Source organism: Zeus faber (genome assembly GCF_960531495.2).
Source record: "Zeus faber genome assembly, chromosome: 14".
NCBI classification, from domain to species: domain Eukaryota; kingdom Metazoa; phylum Chordata; class Actinopteri; order Zeiformes; family Zeidae; genus Zeus; species Zeus faber.
In genome coordinates this window covers 4,910,126-4,931,306 of record NC_137200.1, presented here as the reverse complement: position 1 = coordinate 4,931,306, position 21,181 = coordinate 4,910,126, and the positions used below count along the sequence as shown (strand labels likewise).

Below are 21,181 nucleotides of genomic sequence, written 5' to 3'. Positions count from 1 at the left end.
TATACCCAGTACCCAGTATACAGACAGTATACCCAGTACCCAGTATACAAACAGTACACCCAGTACCCATTATACAGACAGTATACCCAGTGCCCAGTATACAGACAGTATACCCAGTACACAGTACACAGACAGTATACCCAGTACCCAGTATAGACAGTATACCTAGTACCCAGTATACAGACAGAATACCCAGTACCCAGTATACAAACAGTACACCCAGTACCCATTATACAGACAGTATACCCAGTGCCCAGTATACAGGCAGTATACCCAGTGCCCAGTATACAGGCAGTATACCCAGTGCCCATTCTACAGACAGTATACCCAGTGCCCAGTATACAGACAGTATACCCAGCACACAGTACACAGACAGTATACCCAGTACCCAGTATAGACAGTTTACCTAGTACCCAGTATACAGACAGTATACCCAGTGCCCAGTATACAGACAGTATACCCAGTGCCCAGTATATAGACAGTATACCCAGTACGAAGTACACAGACAGTATACGCAGTACCCAGTATAGACAGTATACCTAGTACCCAGTATACAGACAGTATACCCAGTACACAGCATACAGACAGTATACCTAGTACCCAGTACACAAACAGTATGCCCAGTACACAGTACACAGACAGTATACACAGTATACATTATACAGACAGTATACCCAGTACACAGTATACAGTATTGGGTCAGTGTACCCACTAGGGATGTGCAGAGTCCAGAATTTGTATTTGTATCTGTATTTGTTGAGGCAGCAAAATTTCAATATTAGTGTTCTTCAATAAACTATTATAATAATTATGAACACTTACATATAATATTGGTTTATGGTTTTCATAAACACAGCAATAAACATGTATAATAACCCTCGACAGCCATAGTGGTAGTGAGCACCACTACCTCTACACTACTCAGGGTACTATAGGGAGAAGCGAGAGATGTTTTACATAAACTCCTCCTAACTTTCCTCTGCCCTCACCGGTGCAGACAGGCCATGTGCCTGTCTTGCCCAGGGGAGGGCCTACCCAAAAGGGAGCGGGCTCACCCGGTGACTGACGACGTAAGTGAGAAAAGCGCTGATATTCCATCACACGGTTCGGGGGCGTGGCTATCAGTGGAGATTCTGTCTGCGGTACCTGCGTAGAGTCTCTGCGGTTCTCATCGGTAGGGGGCAGGGTTATCAGCGGAGACTCTGGCCCTGTTTACACCTGGCATTAACATGCGTTCTGGGTTATCCGATCACAATTGGACAGCTCTAAGAACCTCTGATCACCTGGCATTAGAATGCGTCTCCACATGCGTCTCGAGTAACAACTTGTGATCAAATTTCACTTCCCCTCTTAGGCCCCTTAGTTTTTTAGTTGTATGGAAAATGAAAAACCGAAGTCAGCGCTGCGCTTGTGTGCGCTGCTGCGGTTCTCGTGCCGGTTTTCCAGCGTTTTTATTTTAGATCAATTTGTTTTCATTAGTTGCTACTTGTATGAAAAAAACATTTTAACCAGAACTATGGGACTGTCGCGTTCCACCTCGGTTCAGGACAGTGGATTGCCAAATGGAAGGAGAGTGATCTTGCCATGGGGACACCAGCCCCACCAGGTACGTCAGCACAAGCAGGGAGAGCAAAACATACCCACCACGCTCACAGTTTTTTTTTGTTTTTTTCCGAACACAAATCAATTATTTCATAATTGTACAAAATAAATATACGTAAAAAAACACTATTTGTGCTTTGCCGAATACTGTATTCGGATTTGGCTCCACCCCCAGTACTCACCTCCTCCTGGGCGAATGCACTGGATCAAATATGAAACAAGTGAATCTTGAAGATAATCACTTTGACTTACCTGACAGTGGATGGGATTGCAAAGCCAGCACTGCATCTCACTCTGAAGTAAATCAATACAACTCGAGGAAAGACAGCAACACGAAAAGCAATATCAGCTGACGCTGAGACAGTTATCAGCATCCCAAAATCACTTGTTTACTGACTGATCACAGTGCATGAGGATGGAACACACCAACACATTACAATCAGAATGTATTCCCTGTAGCAACACAAATTGGTCAAAAATTACCATTGGGGTTTTGGCAATGCAAGGTTGTTCTGGAAAAAAACAAACAAACAAAAAAAAAAACCCCGACATCGACCACTCATGTATTTGCATCAAGTGAAAAAATAAAGTTTTCAAATACTCACAACTCTCTATTTCCAGGGTGCAGTTTTGTTCATCCAGTGGATATCTTCTGAGGTCCATCATGCAGGCAGCAGTGGTTGTGATTCTATAAAGACAGAGAGGGTGGTTTAGGCCTCCACTTCAGACATTGAAGGGGAAGTGTTGGGTGGGTTAGTACTACTACTACTACTACGACTACAAGTCCCAGAATTCCAGTTGAGACTGCAATGTTTTTTGGTTTTTTTCCCCCTAACACACTGGTTTACCCTCATCTCCACTCTAGGGTGTTTCTTTGTGAATGTTCATCCATATTGACAGTTTACCGACCACAACTAGCTACGCGGATTAATCAGATTCACCATCTGCCTTTCACTTCTTGCACATACCCGATCTTTAGGTTTTTTCCTGGGAAAGGCGGACGTTGCCACCAGTAATGGAAACAGCATATAGAGGATCACATGCATAATGCCAATACATTGAATGGACAATTCTTATGAAGTGCCAGATAAAAAAAAAAAGATAAAATATTGGATATTTTTGGGCAAAATAATCTCACGGATTACCACTTTAATGGAATCGTCAGTTCCTATAGGCATGTATTTTCATGTCTACAGGATTATCTGGGCATCAAAAATAAGAGGCTGTTCAGGACATACGGACATTAGAGATATTTGATACTATTGCAATAGCTAGGCTGAAGCAGTCACAATATGTGTTTTATGTCATTTGTATTGATTTATTTCGAATGGTTGTTGACAATGTTAAATCCATATGGACACATGCTGCAAACAGTGAAACTGTACATACTGAGCTGAACACACAACAAATGAGAGAAAGTCAAAAAGAAATAAAGAAAACATACAAGAAATAAGAAAATATATTTGAATACAACTGGAGCAGTTTCACCTGCTACACACCACCAGAGTGGCGTTTTCAGGGCCCTCCAGCACAGAGACACAGGCGATGGAGTAGAAAACACACCAGTTTATTGTGGAGAGTGGGCTAGGTGGAACAAGCCCGGAGCAGATGGACAACATGTCGTGAAAAGGGCTCCTCTCCTGCGTGTGTGTGGGGATGGGGGTTTTACCTTGTTGATTACTCTAATGAGCAACAGGCGTACAGCCATACTGATCCCGGCACAATTACCTAGACCCAAGACCGGTGTGGCTGCTCAAACCACACCACCCCCACACCACAACAATACAATGTTGACACTTTCTTTTGGAGTAAATTCCCTTTATTATTTGATTTTTATGTAGGTTTTAGTTTTATTGTGCTGTTGATGCTTTTTGTTTGTTTTTTAGGAACAGAATGTATCAAATAAAATAAGAGGTTATCTTGAACATCTGCCTTTTTCCTCTTTTTTTATGTTTTAAGATTTTATGCAGTGTATATTACTGTAGCAACACCAGCAAGGCTGACAAGATTACACGACAAGGGTCAAGTTATCCAGCAGCCAAGTCGTTCCCCCATTAATGACTAGGGAGGTTTCAGGCCTATATTTACCTCATAATTAGGACGGCTGGAGGTCCAAGTGGCATAAGAGTTCCCAATCATAATCACCTAGAGCAGCTCAGCTTCAAGCTCATCAGACAACGACATCCTCGAGGCAAGGACACATACGGCTGCTTAATGGCCTCTGCTTTTTATAGCCATGTTTTAAGAGTGACCCCGCTACTATGTCACTGAATATAGATAAAGTTAATGGCAAAATGTGGAAGTCGATAGCACATCAGCTGAATCATCATGTAATGGCTGTAAAACACGTCTACTGTAAATAATATCTTCCCAATTTCCAGAACCATTTCATGTACTACAGATAGAATACATGATGAACCCAACCACAAAAGCATTCCTTTTAAAGGTGACTCGAGGCTTAAAAGAATCAGAAAAACCTACACTGAAATCAATTTATCCTCAAACAAGATTCAATTATTACGCTCCCAATGTTGGCACTTAAAACACGTTCATATCCACCTCTCTCTAAGAATCATAAACCTGTGAACCCGTGTGCCTGCGACTCCACTAAACAAGCTTTGCAAGATGGATGATAATGCATACGCGTGGCGGAAAGGTTGGCGGGATCGCCAGGGATTAATGGGGCCAAAACGAATCTTTGCCCCAGTTCCAGCATTGTTGTTTGGATAATCCTACTGGGTTTTCTGTTGGCCACTACCTGAAAGGTGAATCATGGAAGTAAACCCCAGGGGCCGAACAAATGAGATCGCCGTGATACTGTTGACACGAAAGCAGCGCTCCATGATTCGCTTGCACAACGACACACGTGAAAGGGACCACATAAATAAAATATAACAATATAAAAATAAAACAATTCTAAGTTACTTTTCTGCCTGTTTTGACTTTCTGCCATTGATTGGTTTTCACAAAATTGAAATGAGCATTCAAGCTGCTTTTAACATGAATTAACCAGTAATGTACTCTTATGTTCATTTAAGATGTGAAGGTAATTTCTTTATTTTATCGATAACCATGGCCAACAATTAACATTGTACCACACATTTTATAAGGATCTTTTTGTTCTTTCTTTTTTTTTTTACAACGCATGGACTTCAATGGAATGATTATCAATTTACTATATGTAATAAGTTCTATATTAACATCTTTATAGTTACTCATCACTGCTGTGTTCATTAAGAAAGGGTCCGAGTTATCATTCAAGACACTTTCCCTAAGGAGGTGCTTTAAATGACAAATTTTATTATCTTGGCAAAGGCTGAAATGAAGCCAGCTTCCTCTCTCAAACCGGTCTCAACACCTGACTGTGTAGCGTGTCAAGAAAAAGGAAATAAAATCAATACGTCCTAATTATTATCTCCACATCATCCAGAACAGCCTTAAGGGTGATTGTATAGACAAGTATAAGTGCTTGACCCCAAAGGGAAAATGACCCAAACAGCTGGCAATGGCCTCACCGGTTTAACTTCCCTCAAGCTGATTTCGATTCCAACATATAAGCACGTCATGACCAAAGCCCACGGCAAAATCCTCATCCTCATCCTCAGATATGCTTTTATTATTTGGTTTTAACTTGTGTTATTATTTCCTTCTATTTTAATTGAGGTGATTTGTTTTATATTCCATACACAAGCTTTCAGTCAAACACCATTTGAAGATGCTTAAATTGACAACGGGCAACAATGCAGAAAGCATATATCTGTGAAGTTGGGCTGAGAGAGGCTTGAATTGGGGCTAGGCTATTACATAAGTGTGTAAACCTACAACGTAACTTAAAATCATCGTTTTCCAGAACTTGCAACTTGCAACAACTCTAAAAGTTACATTTTTCCTGTCATGGTCCCATAGCTGAGTGTACATCCTTGATTCCATCCATTCGTATGTATGTGCTGTAGCATGAACATGTTTATACAGCTTATACCAGGGCGGATGAGTTGATATATCTGTTCATGAAGACATCATCACAGTTAAGCAAGCTTCAGTTTGGATCCATTTAGTATTTACTGCTTGTTTATTGGTTTATTTTTTCAAAGGTTTTTGCTTGGGCAAATATTGGTTGGTTTAACCCAATATGAAAGAGCTTATGAATGGTCCTTGAAATGTGAAGCTACATGTGGAGATAAATTCTAATCAAATATCAATATGAACCTAAGAGACCCCACGAGGAAATAGGAGAAATGATGGTAGCATATGGTAGCAGAGAACAGATGAGGGGTGGGAGATTAAAAAAAAAACGCAGAAGAAAAGTACACATGTGCGATGACAATGGGAGGAGATCCTCCACCAGAAGAACGTTAAAAGCAACACAGGTTGCAAAAGGAAGAACCCGACGTGAGCTTGCTGCAGCCAGGGGTCTTTCCCCCGGATGAGACGGCACAGGTTCTTTCAGCATAAGAGCTTTAGATGGATGCACTCCACTCTCCCTTGTGTCCCTTGTCTTTGTCACTGTTTATTTCTCTTGATGTATTTGCTGCAGGTGATGTGGCTCTCTGACTTCCAAGTGTTTAATCAACGAGCAAATTGGCAGTTAGTTGCTGGCAACTTTGTGATCTCTGTGTCGAGATGAAGTCAATGGAGCAGAACCTCAGAGTAAGCACCCGCGGCACAGTCTTAAACGACTGAGCTTAAAGAAGGTAAAAGTGCACTGTCTGTTCTGTCTGTTTTGTCTGTCTGTGTATTTGCGTTTGTTTTGGATGTTTTTTAATGTAGATCTTCCACAGTGTTTGTATTTGAGTCAGTTATCCGTGGTTCTGTGGGTTTTCTTGTGTTTGAATAAATCATACTGATACTGTATAGTTTTTCGTGTCCCTACAATCAATTCATGTGCCAAAAGGTTGCTCATACGGATCTAGTATAGTTCTTGGTTACTGCTGTAAAACACTGAGCCAGCTAACTAAAGCTTTTCTACCTTGGAACCATTTCAGGAACTTTGTTCTCCATAATACTTTTCCCAAGGGAAGAACACAGTCCTAAAATTGGTTCCACTTGAATAGTTCCTGGTCCCAAACATCCCCTCGCCAATGAGGTGTAACTTTTCCGGGCGACACTAATAGGTCAAACCGTAAGCTATGCAAGAACCGTCAAACGGCATTTTAAAATCAGCTGATTTAACACCCACCGTGTGCCAAAATGACGTATCAAACCCAGCCTTTGCACATTTGGCATCAACTCACCCACTTTTGCAAAATCTCCACCTTTATCACCTCTTCCTAGAAACGGTGGTAAAGCAACCATGATTTTCTTTTAGGGGCTCCTGAGGTTCATGCTTAAGAAGGTTCTGGGCATAAATGGTTACTCATTTAGTAATTTTACTACCTTGGTGGAAAAGCATCTTAAGCTACATGTTGGATCACCTAAGGTGACCCCAGAAACATTTCCTTATTTGCTTTTAGTATTAGGCAAAGTGGCCTTGAGAGCTTATAATTGATATGAATTCAGCCAGGGGACTAATGGACAATTTATGATGCTTGTCTACTGTACACTGTGGATCAAACCATAACGTACTGCATTTCACAGGATGGCGAACATTCATGGTATTTGTAGTTCTTCCTAATTCAGCAGGGCTGGACGTATATGTAATTTCAATGCAAACCTATGCTTCTCATGCACAGTAAGGTATCTATCTATATTTATCCAATCTACTTCTTTGTCAAGATCAAGTTGGCCAACCACAAAGAGAGACTTGGACAGTTATGCCTTAATCTGTTTAATAAGTTTAGTGTTACTATGTAGTAGAATTTCCCTTCCTTTTACTGAAGTCTGACAAGATGAGGGTATTTACGTGTATATACAACAATCCCAAGCCAGCAGCTTTTCACGTAAAGTCGGAAATGAAAACATCAGAGAAGCCTAAGACGCTGCATCCTTTGAGTGCCAAGAAGAGTTGGCACACCCATCCCGGATCTAGAGCATGTAAGGCTGATTCACATTTAACCAATGACATATGCAATTGACTCTGCATATTATATTATGCCATTTGATCTTGCTTTCTATGTGCTGAAAATAGTTTCTAGACCCTTCTTTGCTGACAGCTCACAATGCCTTGCTGTGTAATCCTCAGTGACGAATGTAACAGTCCTTTACAGTTCTTTTTTTTTTAATAAAAAAGAAAATGTTTGGCTCCTATTTCTGTTCTGATTGTATAGACATTCTTGTCTTGCCTTAAAATCTCGGTGTTTATCAAACATTCAATTTGTAACCATAAGGCAATCCATGCTTTTAGCTGTTGTTTGGTCACAGCTGAAAGAATGCCTTTAAAGTGAAGAATTTAAAAATAAATGTGTAAATGAGACACAATACTGTACATAGCAAAAAAAATATATATATATTTTTTTTATATTTAACATATTTAAACAGGCATGGCACAGGTACAAGGTTGGGGTTGTTTGCCTTTTAGCCATGATACTAAATCCTCAGGATGAATTGGCTGTTCAATGGCAAATAAATGAGTTTGTATTTGTAAATATTCATCATGTGTTTGTGCGCCCTCTGTGTCTGGCGGGACTTGGTAGCGGTATCTTTGAACGTAGTGCATCCAATTAAGTTTCAATATCGGGCTTCAATGAAAGGATTTTCTTGGTAGTTTTATTTGCATAGCTACATTAGATTGGACTCACACTCAAGCATTTGTTATTATAATATGTTATAGTTAGAATAGCCTTTAAAACTAGTTGCTATCCAAACAGAATATAGAAACAAACTAAATAAACAGCAAAGAAAGAGTAAAATGATATGTAATATTATATAATTTTCACATTATATGGAATATATATGTAAATGTTAAGTATGGCTTTGAAAACAGGAACGAAAAAACATAAATATTAAATTTATTCACGACAGAAGCAATCACAAAATGAACAACTTCCACTGTTAACGACCTCTTCGCAAGATGTGGGCCATTGACCCAAAAAATGTAAATGTCAACTGAGTTGATAAGTGACATTATAAGAATTTCTCACTGTATTATTTTGCATATTCTTTTCTTGTAGCTACACAGTAATGTAATGACCTGTTATCATAGCGAGACGTCATGTTATCCTCTTTCATGTATCAATGTGGCTCACCATTGTCTATGTTATCATACATTCAGGTATTACAGTAGTAGGGGAACGATTTATGTGGCTTTTATACATTTTGAAATGCTGCAGAAACCCTACCCTACATCCCTATTGGCATGCTAGGTACTACATACTATGTTTGTACTATTGCGACTAGTAGGACAATTTGAGATAGAAAAGTATATTATATATCCTACATTTGATGCACAGGATCTGTCTTTGTACGAGTGTCCTTACATTCACATGCATAAGAAGTCATATTCTAATTTGGGGCCTGCAATATCTGGTTACCCTACTGACACAATATTGGGTGTCAAGGGTGAGGGATTTCTTCTCCCAGTTTGAACGTAATCCCAGTTTATCCAGAGTAAAATTGTACTCATATTGAACTGACACTGTGTCACAACTTTTTCCTATGTCTGGGAAACAGTCAAGGCCTCATTCCAAAAGATAACGGCTTTGCCATTCATTCCTACTATTGGGTTTGACAGTTGGATTACTACTGTTCATCATCCGTTTGAAATCAACGCCCTCACATGGGACTGATTCTGACTGTGAGAACTCGATTTTAGCGCAATCTGGTCTTCAGAATTGTATGTAATAATTCTAATAAATGTAAATGTAATATATTTTATGTCTATTTGCCAAGTCTTTTCCAGTATCCACCATCACATTTGAAGTCATCATTCATATCAACCTAACAGCTCTAAATCCAGAAGCGGACACTTTGATCTTCTGATAATGAAGGAACTTCAGCAGAAGTTCAGTCAGGAGGATGGTGCTTCATCATTGTCGCTAATTTTTGGAGATTCTTGCAGTTACTTCACTCAGACAATCAGAGCCTGCCATGTGACTGCCTACAAGTACTTGTCCTGGTGCTGGCTTCCCTGTTATTGGTCATTTGAGATGCAGTCTTGTGTGCCCTCCATCTCCACCAGTATCAGGTACAATCTCCACCTGTATCACCGACCAACTAGGAGCTCTCCAGGGTGGAGATTTATCCTAAGGCTTTGTTCAATCCAATTCTGTTGTATCATTCGATCGAGTCCTGATGACAACCATTGATTATTGTTTATTACATCTTAATTTTATTTCATCTAGTCTCTCCTGATTGAAAAATTTTGTCAGAAGCAAAGTACAGAAGAGTCAAATTGGTGTATTAAAGCACTGATGCAAGCCTTAAGTTTCTGGATATGTCCGGGGAAAAGCTTGTTCCCAAATAATGTAGTTATGCAGAAATGAACTACATTGAATGTCACAAGAAATAACATTAAGAGCACAACAAACACATGTTTTACAGCTCTTAAAGTTACTTTACTTTACTTTACAGTATAAAAAAACATTAAAAAACCTATGAGAGTAAAGAGAATCACTTTGCAACATTATGAATTCTCAGGCATAATTGGCCACTTTGAGCATATTTGAGCTGTTCCTCTTGCTTTTCCATAATACATGATTCAAGGTTCAAGGCCTGAGGGCCCAATTAACATGCTTGTGTTCAACAGAGAAGTCCTCGACTCGCTCAAAAAGTAGTTGTTACTGTATAAACCCTAACCATACGAAACATTGCACTGTAACTTTCGCAAAAACTAGCTGTTGACAACCTGAGTACCTTTGCTGTTTTTTTGATGTGGAAAACACAAAAAGTGAGAAAATTAAGTGGGCGATTGATAGCTGAGAATTTTAGATTAGATAGTAGGTGGGGGAAAGTGTGTGTGTGTGTGTGTGTGTGTGTGTGTGTGTGTGTGTGTGTGTGTGTGTGTGTGTGTGTGTGTGTGTGTGTGTGTGTGTGTGTGTGTGTGTGTGTGTGTGTGTATGCGTGTATGCGTGTGTCTGTTTATGTCCGGGTGGGGGTTTAGCTGAGGGCACGATAGGCCCACATCAGTTTCTCTAACCCTATCCATACTGTTGTTTCCTCATCTTCCCCTCGTTCCTGTCGCTCTCAACACAGAGATTCCTGCTTCTCCTGGACCTGCTTCCCTTCCGTCGCTTCACTACAACAGCACGTCTTCCCCATTTACACAAAGGGCAAAATCCAAGCTTGTTTGTGCTCAATAGCCACCTACAACAAGGTTGTACACAAATAAATAAATAAAACTGAAATTGAGAGGGCGGGAGTAAGAAAAATGACACTCCAAACCTTTACTAGTTATTATGCCGCCACACTTTTTCCTTACTCCCTCCCTTCTCTCTTTCACATTCTCTTCCTTTCTCATTCTACCTGTGTTTAATTTTTGTTCCCCCCCTAAAGCAGCACCAATAAACTACCCCTTACGGCCATTACGCAGTTATGGTTTTCAATAATATTTTATTGTTAGGACATCAGAGGGACATTTGCATAATGAACAGACGAACCATCAATGGGGTTTTTATTGTAAGAAACACTCGTGTCATCAAGTTTCGCTTTCGGGGGTTGAAGCTCTGAGGGATAGTACGAAGAATTTACCATAGGTTGTAAATACAACTAGGTTTGCAAAGTTTTGGCCAGGGCAAGGAAACTGTGACAGCGTACTGTGTGTCACAGTTCTCCTTATAGATGCATGTTGTAATGGCCAAAAGCACAGACGGGAAGAGCGACTTTCGAACTGGTTTGTAAAGCTACCGTCGCGCTCAGGGTTTTTCCAACAGACAACGAGCGTCAACATTTGCTGCTATCAGAAAAGCGAATCCATCATACTGAGAACCCTAGGGACAAAAAAAAGGTATGAGGGTGAGGATCATCTGTTCTGCAACGGCAGCTCTGCTCGGCGCATGACTAAGATGGATGGCCACGTCAGTCATCCCACAAGATAAATTTTGAACCTGTGCACTTAACAACATGCATTTTTTTAAATTAAATAGTGGCGTCAGGGTTTCTCTTGCGAGGGACAATCTCCTGTCAAAGAGCCGTTGGGTTTGTGAACTACAGTAGCATGTGAAGTCACTTTAAGTGGATACTTTTTTCTATTCCAAATAAAAATATATTGAGTGACAGTAGATGGTAAGGTGTGTCCAGGGTGAAGTGGTGCCTGGGGAAGTGGGTAAACTCTTAATTTTTGCCAAAAAGTACATTTTCTTCATCGTCCTGTCCAGCAAAGCATAAACGCCCTCTGTTATGAACAGGAACTGCATATTTAGTTCACCCAGAAATGGGCCAGTATTATTTGAAAACTGTCGCTTAACTTCTGCTACTTGACTTCAGGGGGTAAGGATTATTATGGGATTAACATTCGCCACAGAAGAGCAATCGATCAACATTGACCCACAGACTAGAGGGTAAGACAACTATATAATTAGCCACTGTTTATGTGAAGATCATCTCTTTGGTGGGCATTCGGACTGCCTCCATGATTTGGATATTGGAGGACACGACTGAATGATGCGCATAATAAGGGATTTAAAGGTGGGTATGCCCAATGCCTGAAAAAGAAGTAGGTATACTCTGTATACCTGCGTATACACTGCACTACACCACTGGGTGTTCCATTATAAAAAGTAAAGCAGATAATACTTGAGATTTGCGTCACCAGATTGTATTTTGTATTTCAGGTAATATTACAGATGTTTTGAGAATAATCTATCATTGAGATGTATCAGTTTGGATATTTCAGTTTATTGCCTCATGCAAATGATAGCATCTTTTTTTCATAGATCATTTTGAGAAATGGTCTCTAACCTGAGACCGTACAGCACGGTGCCGTCCGGATGCAATCGGATCATTCTGTTCTTCACCGTGACGCCGTGGACAAAGGACTTCTTGTCGTTGAGGAAGTAGGTGTCTGGCACCCAGAGCTGGTCGGCCACCCGGTTATCTAAGGTCAGATTGAGGGGGATCTCAGAGTAGGAGAGCCGCTTGTCTCGCCAGGCCTGCTGGAAGTACATAGTCAACGTGTAATCCTGTAGACAGAGAGAAAGAGAGAGGGAGGGAGGGAGGGAGAGAGAGAGAGAGAGAGAATCAGGTACCTTACATAGTTAGACTGAGGTTTTTCCGCTGTAAGCTTTTAGGTCGGACAAGACAAGTCTTTAATGTTGGATGACATCCACTTAAAGCGCACGGAGCACTGGATGTTCAGGCCAAAGACTAGAGCGATGGGAATTCCTTTAGCTCACGTAAACATGAAGCATAGTGTAAAGCCTAAAGTGTGTGTGTGTGTGTGTGTGTGTGTGTGTGTGTATGTAAGACAGAGATGAAGGCAAAAGAGAAAGACGTAATGAGTCTTCTGAATGACTGTGTGCTCTGGTCAAAGAAGATCAGGCCGCAGGAAGTGGGGTGCTGAGGGCGCCGCAGCATCCCCTAGCTGCGGGCAGGAGAAGACAAAGAAAGGGTTTTTTTCAAGTGTGTCATTTTTTAAGTATATACACTACTCACAAAAAGTTAGGGATATTCAGCTTTCGGGTGAAATTTCAGGATGAACCTATAATGTACTATAACCTTTACAGGTGAATTTAATTTGACCTTCTCTAAACTTTTGAATGCACATGTCCAACTGTTCAATGTTTCAGTACTTTTTGCACAACTTGCTGTTCTCTAACAAGGAGCTGAACGGCAAAATTCACAACAGGTGTTTGATCCATGAATCGACCAATACATTTCCTGGTTCAATTAGAATTGGTATCTAAACAATTCTCTTCATCATGCTGTTCACATTTTGACATCATGAGACCAAGACGACACCTAACAATTGATCAACAGGACCTCGCCATTGCAAGGCTTCAAACAGGATCTTCTCAGAGGGAAGTGGTCACTGAGCTTAGAGTGTCACAGAGTAGCAACAGCAGGTTGCAACAGAGATACAGAGAGACTGGAAGAGTCACAGAAAGGCATAGAAGTGGACGTCCTTTGGCCACATCCCACACTGGTGACCGCTTTATTGTGAACAGTGCCCCATGGAACCGGATGATGAATGCCACTCAACTCCAGGCACATGTAAGGGAGGTGAGAGGCACCCAAGTGTCACGTCAGATCATTCATTCATTCATTCAATTCAAAACCGTTTACATGAGCGTGGTCTGCCTGCTAGACGACCTGCAAGGGTACCTGACCACCCACCAGGCACAGCCATCATCGTCTTGCATGGGCCAAGGAGCATTTACACTGGACGAGGGACCAGTGGCCTCAGTGCTGTTCTCTGTTGGCGGCAGTAATGATGCCGCCAACGATGTTGGAGACGTCAAGGAGAGCGCTATGCATCAGCCACTGTTGTCACCAGACGAGCCTTTGGTGGTGGTGGTGTTACAGTGTGGGCAGGTGTGTCTAGACAATACAGAACTGCCTTACACTTGGTGAATGGTACAGTGACAAGTCCATACTACCTGAATGACATAATTAATCCAGTCATTGTGCCCCTGCATGAACAACACAGGTCTAATTTCATCTTCATGGACGGCAATGCTCCAGCTCATGGAGGTGGCATCATTAGGGAACGGCTGCAGGAGACTGGGGTACCTCAAATGGAGTGGCCTGCACTTTCTCCAGACCTGAATCCCATAGAAAACCTATGGGATCAGCTGAGTCGCCGTGTAGAGGCTTGTAACTCTGTACCCCAGAACCTCAATGACCTGAGGGCCGCTCTTCAAGAAGAGTGGGGGGCCAGGCCTCAGCAGACAATAAGTCGACTTGTGAACAGCATGAGACGTCGTTGTCAAGCTGTAATTGATGCTCAAGGCCACATGACAAGTTATTGAGACGTTGACATTTTTTGTTGTGGTAAACCCACCACTGTTGTTGGCTTTTGTTTCAATAAATTGTTTGAGATGAGGAAATCACCATTGCATGCTTCTACTTAAATACCCTACTTTCATGATATAATATCACTGTAGCGTGAACTTTTTACTTTTTCCATAAAAGTATATATATATATATATATATATATATATATATATATATATATATATATAAAAGCAGAGGTTACTGCTTGAATTTGGAGCGCTGTCTGGAACAGAGTGCAGCACAGTGGAGCGCTGGGCGTGTCCCACAGTTTGACTGGCAGTTGTGTGACAGGGCGCATGCACAGTGTGTTCGACGTCTATGTGGAAAGGCACGGAGGTTTACACTGCCTTCCTGTGTAAGTATACATTTCGAAGGGAGACTATGTATAATTTCTTACGTATGCGCTTTATGGATTGAACAAAGCTTGTCCACAAACCATCATCACATCATCACGTCAACTCAATATAAAACTTTGAGCACTCGCTTATAAGATGGCAGCATTTAGCTTCTTCTAAACTCTGCAAGGCTTCAATTTGAACAAAAGTTCTAGTGCTTCGTAGTGATGGAGACATTGTAAATCTTCACCAAACGAAGGGGCAGAAGTTTTTCCACCAAGGGGAACACCAAGAAGGACCAGCTGCTGTGGGTACTACATTGTTGTGGTTATTATCGATGCGGCGACACGAGACTAGAGGTCTTCACGGGTCCCAAAATTCTGACCCGAACATTGGACCCAGGACATTTGTCGTGAGGTCCGATTAGAATCAATCATAATAATCAACAATAATAAATGAATACCCGGACCTAGCCTGGCATTGCCAGACTAAATGCGTATGCTTATTCTCAGTCTCTCAGTTCATTTTCGATTTCCAAGGGGCCTTACCATCTGTCACAGACCATAATGTCTCTGGACGCAATTGGATAGACCTACTGTACAACCAATCAGAGCAACGAAACGTGTAACGTAGCACTGAGTGACTGAATTGGTGAATTAAACTTTTACCAAATCCTGTCAGAAGTATGGCAAACAAATCTTTCTTATCAACAAAAGATTTTTAGAGAAAATATACTGGCCAGTCTGTTTCATACTGTTATGACCACATCAGTGGCAGCCATCTTGGTAAGGTGCATCAACGGCTTTCCTCTGCATCGTCATCCTATCAAACCCGCCAATATTAGATAAACGGTTGTGATTGGCCCCGACCCTGGCAAGGTCGGGTGGAAATCTGTTTGAATGGGAGGATGGCCAGACATATTCTACAGAGCAAATTAAACATGAGCTCGCAGATCCACCTGGTTCCGAGGCTAACCCAGACCTGTTTTTGCCGTAGATGTTACAGAACCAACCAAATAATGCATGTCTGACGTGATAATAAAATGTGAACCCCAACTAGGTGAGTGTCCCAGGTTGGGTTCTGGTGGTCAGGTGCTGGTCGACCAAGGAAGACCTCTACACCAGACTACAGGTTGTATATTCACATTTGCATTGTTGCGTTTATTATTGGTGCCGACACCAGAATTTAGAATTCTACTGTTAATGGATTCTACGGATAAATTCTGTGTATTGATGTGGATTGTTTGGTGCTGATTTCAAAAACACAGGACAAGATGTAAATATCGTTTATGTGCAAGCACTAGCCAAGAGAGTATATTGAGGATGGAAGGTCGACACAGAGGGGTTTTCAAGTGGGCACCCTCCTTCCTTAACATTTCGTTGATGAGCCCACGACGCCTCTGGAGGGCTCAACAGTGACTACTGGCATCCTTCGCTGCTTCGGGGCCCCACAGGGGTTCATCCAAAGCCTCTTCATCCAAAGCCATTGGCTGCTTCTCTCTGCTGCCTCTGACACAGCTTTGATGGCCTCTGATTTCCAGGTCTTTGAGCAATCTGGTGGTAGACGTTGCCACGAACCCTGCACCCCACTTCCACAGGACCGACTTCAGTGTTCCAGCCGCGATGTTGTGCTTCAGCAGCTAACTTGGCATAGCGTAGATGTTTTTCGCTCATAAGTCTCGTCCACTGACTCCTCCCAGGGTACGGTAAACTCGATGATGAAGACCTTCCTGAGAGAAGGGGACCAGAGTAACATGTCAGGCTTTAGGGTGGTGGTTGCAATCTCTGGAGGAAATACAAGTTGCCGGCCAACATCAATCAGCATCTTCCAGTCGCAGGCTAAGCAAAGCTGGCCTTGTTCCAGTGGTGTGGGGCGGCTCCTAGATGGTTGTTGTTTGCAGGTGGTTGGATGCTGATGGTGGTACGGAGTTGGTGGCAGCTTGTTTGTTTTCCAGGGTGGAGGCAAGGCTCTTTAGGACTTGGTTGTGACGCCAGGTGTAACGTCCCTGGGTGAGGCTGACTTTATACCCTGTGAGTATGTGCTTGAGGGAGGCTGGCCTGGAGCAGAGAGCACATCCAGGTTCTTCACCCAACCACTGATGAAGATTAACTGGTGTTGGAAGGACGTCATACGTAGCTCTGATGATAAAGCTAAGCGGCCTCGCTTCCATACTCCACAAGTCCTTCCAGCTGATCTTCCTCCTCTCCACACTGTCCCACCGTGTCCACTGTCCTACCGTGTCCACTGTCCCTGTTTAGCAAGGGAGACCGCTTTGGCCAACCTTGCAGCTTCCTCCTGGTGGCGTACTTCCTCTACCACCATCTTCCTCCGTTCTGGAGCTGTGGCTCTGTTCCAAGCTGGGCGGTTAGTTGTTAACCCAAGGCCACCTCTTCCTTGCTGAACATGTCCCACGATGTCCGCATGTCTGAGAGCTGTTGCTGCCTCCTCCACTGCTCAGAGCAGTCTCCTCGTGCATGGGGCAGTGGTGGTCAGAGTAGTAATGTCATCCATGTAAGCTCTAAGAAGAGGGAGGCACAGGTCCGAGTTAAACCGTTGTCCGCCCACCACCCATCTTGAGGCTCGGATAATGACCTCCATTGCCATTGTGAAGGCCAGGGGTGAGATGGTGCATCCCGCCATGATGCCAACTTCCAGGCATTGACAGGAGGTGGTAAACTCAGAGGTGGTAAAGCAGAACTGCAGATACTGGAAATAGGACTTAATAAGGGCCGTGATGGCGTCTGGGATATGGAAGAAACTGAAGGTAGCCTACAGGAGTTTGTGGGGCACTGACCCAAAGGCATTGGCGAGGTCTAGAAACACTACGTGAGGGTCCCTTTTCTCTACCTTTGCCCATTGGATCTGGTGCCAGATCATGCTGGAATGTTCTAAGCACCCAAAGAAACTTGATATTCCTGTTTTCTGTACAGATGTATCGATGTACTTATTCATTCGCAGGTATTCGGACATCCTGAGCAATGACACTGAAGAAGACTTTCCCCTCTACGTTTAGCAGGGAGATTGGTTGAAATTGGCTGATGTTCACTGCCTCCTTCTCCTTTGGGATCACCTCCTGCTCTACGCCACACTTTGGGTATACTTCTCCTCTGCCATGCTGTTCTCATGAGCCTCCAGAGAAACCTTAGGACATCTGGTGCGTTCTTATACACATTGTATGAAACTCCATTTGGCCCTGGGGCTAATGCTGTTCTTGCCTGTCGGACTGCATTTTCCACCTCTTTATAACTGGATGAATAAATGATGAATTGCGAGCGTTTGGACAATAAAATTAATTCACATCCAGCGACTTGCGCCATGTGGACTGCATAGCGTTTGCTACGCGTAGACAGAGAACCTGAGCCGGTGCTGCGTTTAAAGGAAACTCTGAAAACTGAAACTCATGCTGCGTTTCACAAAACCTTGATCACAGTTGGCGTTTTCTCACCGCACAACGTTCTAAGAACATTTGGAGGAACCGTCCCTTTCCTTTGTGTTGATTTACAGAACCTCGGAAACCTGTAATACATACCTAACATGACGAAACTGGACCCTGTGTATTGCTGCCTGAAGCTATATTTATTATTATTTTTGCTGTCTACCCTGACAGGGAGTGGATGTTTGTAACTTGGGATGCACAGTTTTCAGCTTTAGGAGTTCTTATGTAAGCATGTGTATTTATGCTACCCTGGGCATGTATATACTGTATATTCGGCAGCACCCCTCAAAGAAAATACGTAGATAATGTAAACATTAAATCTGAAATAGATAGTAACATTTTGCCAATTTTTTTCAATTTGTCAGCCGACAACCAGCACGGCAAACTCCTCTTTATAACTTCTCATTGTGGCAGTTCCGCCTGCCACACACCACCCGAGTGGTGTTTTCAGGGCCCCTCGACACAGGCAGATGGGGTTGAACTGTGCCAGTTTTGTTGAAGAGAGTGGGCAAGATGGAACAATCCCGGAGCAGGTGGAAAGCGTGTCATGAGAAGGGCTCCTCTCCTGTGTATGGTTGAGATGGGTCTTGTACCTGTTGCTCATTGATTTCTCTGGCGAGCAACAGGCGTAGAGCAACCCTGATCCCGGGGCAAATCACCTAGACCCAAGACAGGTGGGGCTGCTTAAACCACACCACCCCCACACCACACTCATGTTGTGTCATTTCAACGCACACAGCTTAGCTGTAAAAATTCGAGTTGAGACGGTACTAAGGTGAACATTCTGAGGGTATGAAAACTTAAAATATTAATAATAATATATCATATAATAATAATATATGAAATATTGAAATTTTTTTACAAAGTCCAGATTTATTATTAATTCAGGTCACATGTGTTGATGCTCTACTGCAAAAGTGAATTAAAAATCTTAAAGACGGTCCAAAAATATGGTAAATTGCCATAATGGAAAACTTTTGCAGGATGCAACTTAATTCAAATATCCAAAAATATATATATTTTCCAATTTATTATACTCCTCGAACTTTGTCTCATATCTAAGTCATTTAACCTCCAATTTGAGTTATATATTTCAAATGTTTTAGTGCGTGGCAGTGTTGCCGGGTCCGTGGCTTTCCCACCCATTGGTCTATTTTTGAAGTGTTGCCGTGTTTTGAATTTGTTGTCTCTGAGTTGGGTGGACCTATTTTGGTTGGTTAATATGGTTTATATGTATAAATAAAACTAAAAATAATAAAAATGGGGCTGGTGATTAAGTTTGGAATGGTATGGAACGAAACCATACACAATTAGAACATGTTTTCCGTGAGTGTGTCGCCCCCCCTGGCTGGCTTTCCACTTGTTTTGATTGGCCATTACGCTGGTTTTGTCACACAGACCTGGCAACCCCGTTGCGTGGGTTATTAGGCACATTAAGCTGAGCATTTTTAATTCAGTCTGAATTAATTAATAAAAAAATCTATTACAGTTATATTTTCTTTTTTTTTTCTCATTTTTCTTTACATCAATGGGAGTACCAATGGTGCCCAACAACCAGGTACAATTTCAAAGATTTTGATCAGTATTAAAGGTGTTTTTACCTTGTTCTGCTGCTTTAAGCCTTTTAGAATGTCCCCAAAATCTGGGTTGAAAGCATTGTGATACACATGCATACCCACATGCACACGCAGCCCATTTTCAACAATAACGTTAACCCTTTGTTTATGGCGGTTGATTATTTACTGGGAAATCTCCTGATGGTACTTGGGAATCTGGGACACGCTGAAACCGTTGTGCCAGCAGATGAAAAGCAGAACAATCCATCCATTAAAAACAAAGTTAAATAAACTTGCTGTCTCAGGGATCTTTTTTCGGTCATGATTGGCACATCCACTTCCTAGCAGAGGGGCTGATCATGCATTTTTGACTATGCCTGTCGGCTACAGATCTGACATCCCTCTGCACCTTGGGAGCTGGAGGCTTGGAATATTGACTGGGTATATTCAGGACAAGGGGACTGCTCTAAACTCCAAAGTGCTGTGTTTGACTTAAACCTTTTATGTCGTATTGTTGTTGTTTGTAGTTTACTTAGCTCGAGATGCTGACATCTACAAGATTAAGAGTTAACCCCCCACCTCATCCACCTTCAAAAAAAAATTTAAAACATTAAATCACTTCCAAAAGTACAGCTGCTAAGTGGCGGTGTCGCTGTGGTTCAGTACAATCGAGGGAATCGGAAAAGGAAGATGAACATTAAATGATAGTCAGATTTTGTTATGGGAATTCTCAAAGATGTGTTTTTGCACTCACAGTTATCCCAACGGTGCCACAATGGAGTGGCGAGTGAGAAAATACAACTTGTTTTTTTGCTTTAGGGGCATCATCATCATTTTGGTACTTTTCAATATGGCTTAAGGATAACCACTTCAGGGGAGGGCAGTGGCCTGGTGTAATGCCATGCAGTGGAGATCTTTAGAATGGAGAGCACAAGCAGCAAAACATGAATACAAATGAATTTCAAGTGTATACCAATCGTGATCTTCACTCAAAGAAAATCAACTGTGTAGTGGAAAAAAACTGCATCTAACAATTAAACTGAAGAAGAGAAGTTCATGAGAGTCGAGGTCTGAAGATATAAGACTTTATTATCACTTGCAAGAAGTGACAACAGAATCTGAGTTGGTTTGGCAAAGAACTCCCGAGCCGCTCATGGACTCCTCCTTTTAACCTCTTTCTGTTGGTTCAGAATGTACGTCTGTTTATTCTCAATAAGAATCCCTTCCTTCCTCCTACACTGTCAGTAGTACAAAGAACCCAGTTGTCTGCAGTCTTTGACGTCAGTTACAATAACAAACCTCCCGACGCTAGTCCAGGCCACATTTTATGAGGGGATGTTTGCATTAACAGACCTTCCCATGTCATATGGCCCACAGTCAACAAAGCACTTATTCATGTCTTTGCTGACCCCTGTCTCACACACACTTACTTCATTCATATAGCATAT

General features: G+C 42.1%; 1 protein-coding gene across 2 annotated transcripts in view; it reads right to left on the bottom strand.

Moving 5' to 3' along the window:
- gabrb2b (gamma-aminobutyric acid type A receptor subunit beta2b) overlaps positions 1-21,181 on the bottom strand; it is a gene marked incomplete at both ends in the record, with an annotated part of 66,342 nt that overhangs the window by 22,542 nt on the left and 22,619 nt on the right. For both annotated transcript variants that reach the window (XM_080014137.1, XM_080014138.1), the window contains 2 exons: positions 2,208-2,290; positions 12,373-12,593. In XM_080014137.1, coding sequence (XP_079870263.1) covers positions 2,208-2,290; positions 12,373-12,593 — 304 coding nt within the window. The remainder of the gene's footprint in view (positions 1-2,207; positions 2,291-12,372; positions 12,594-21,181) is intronic.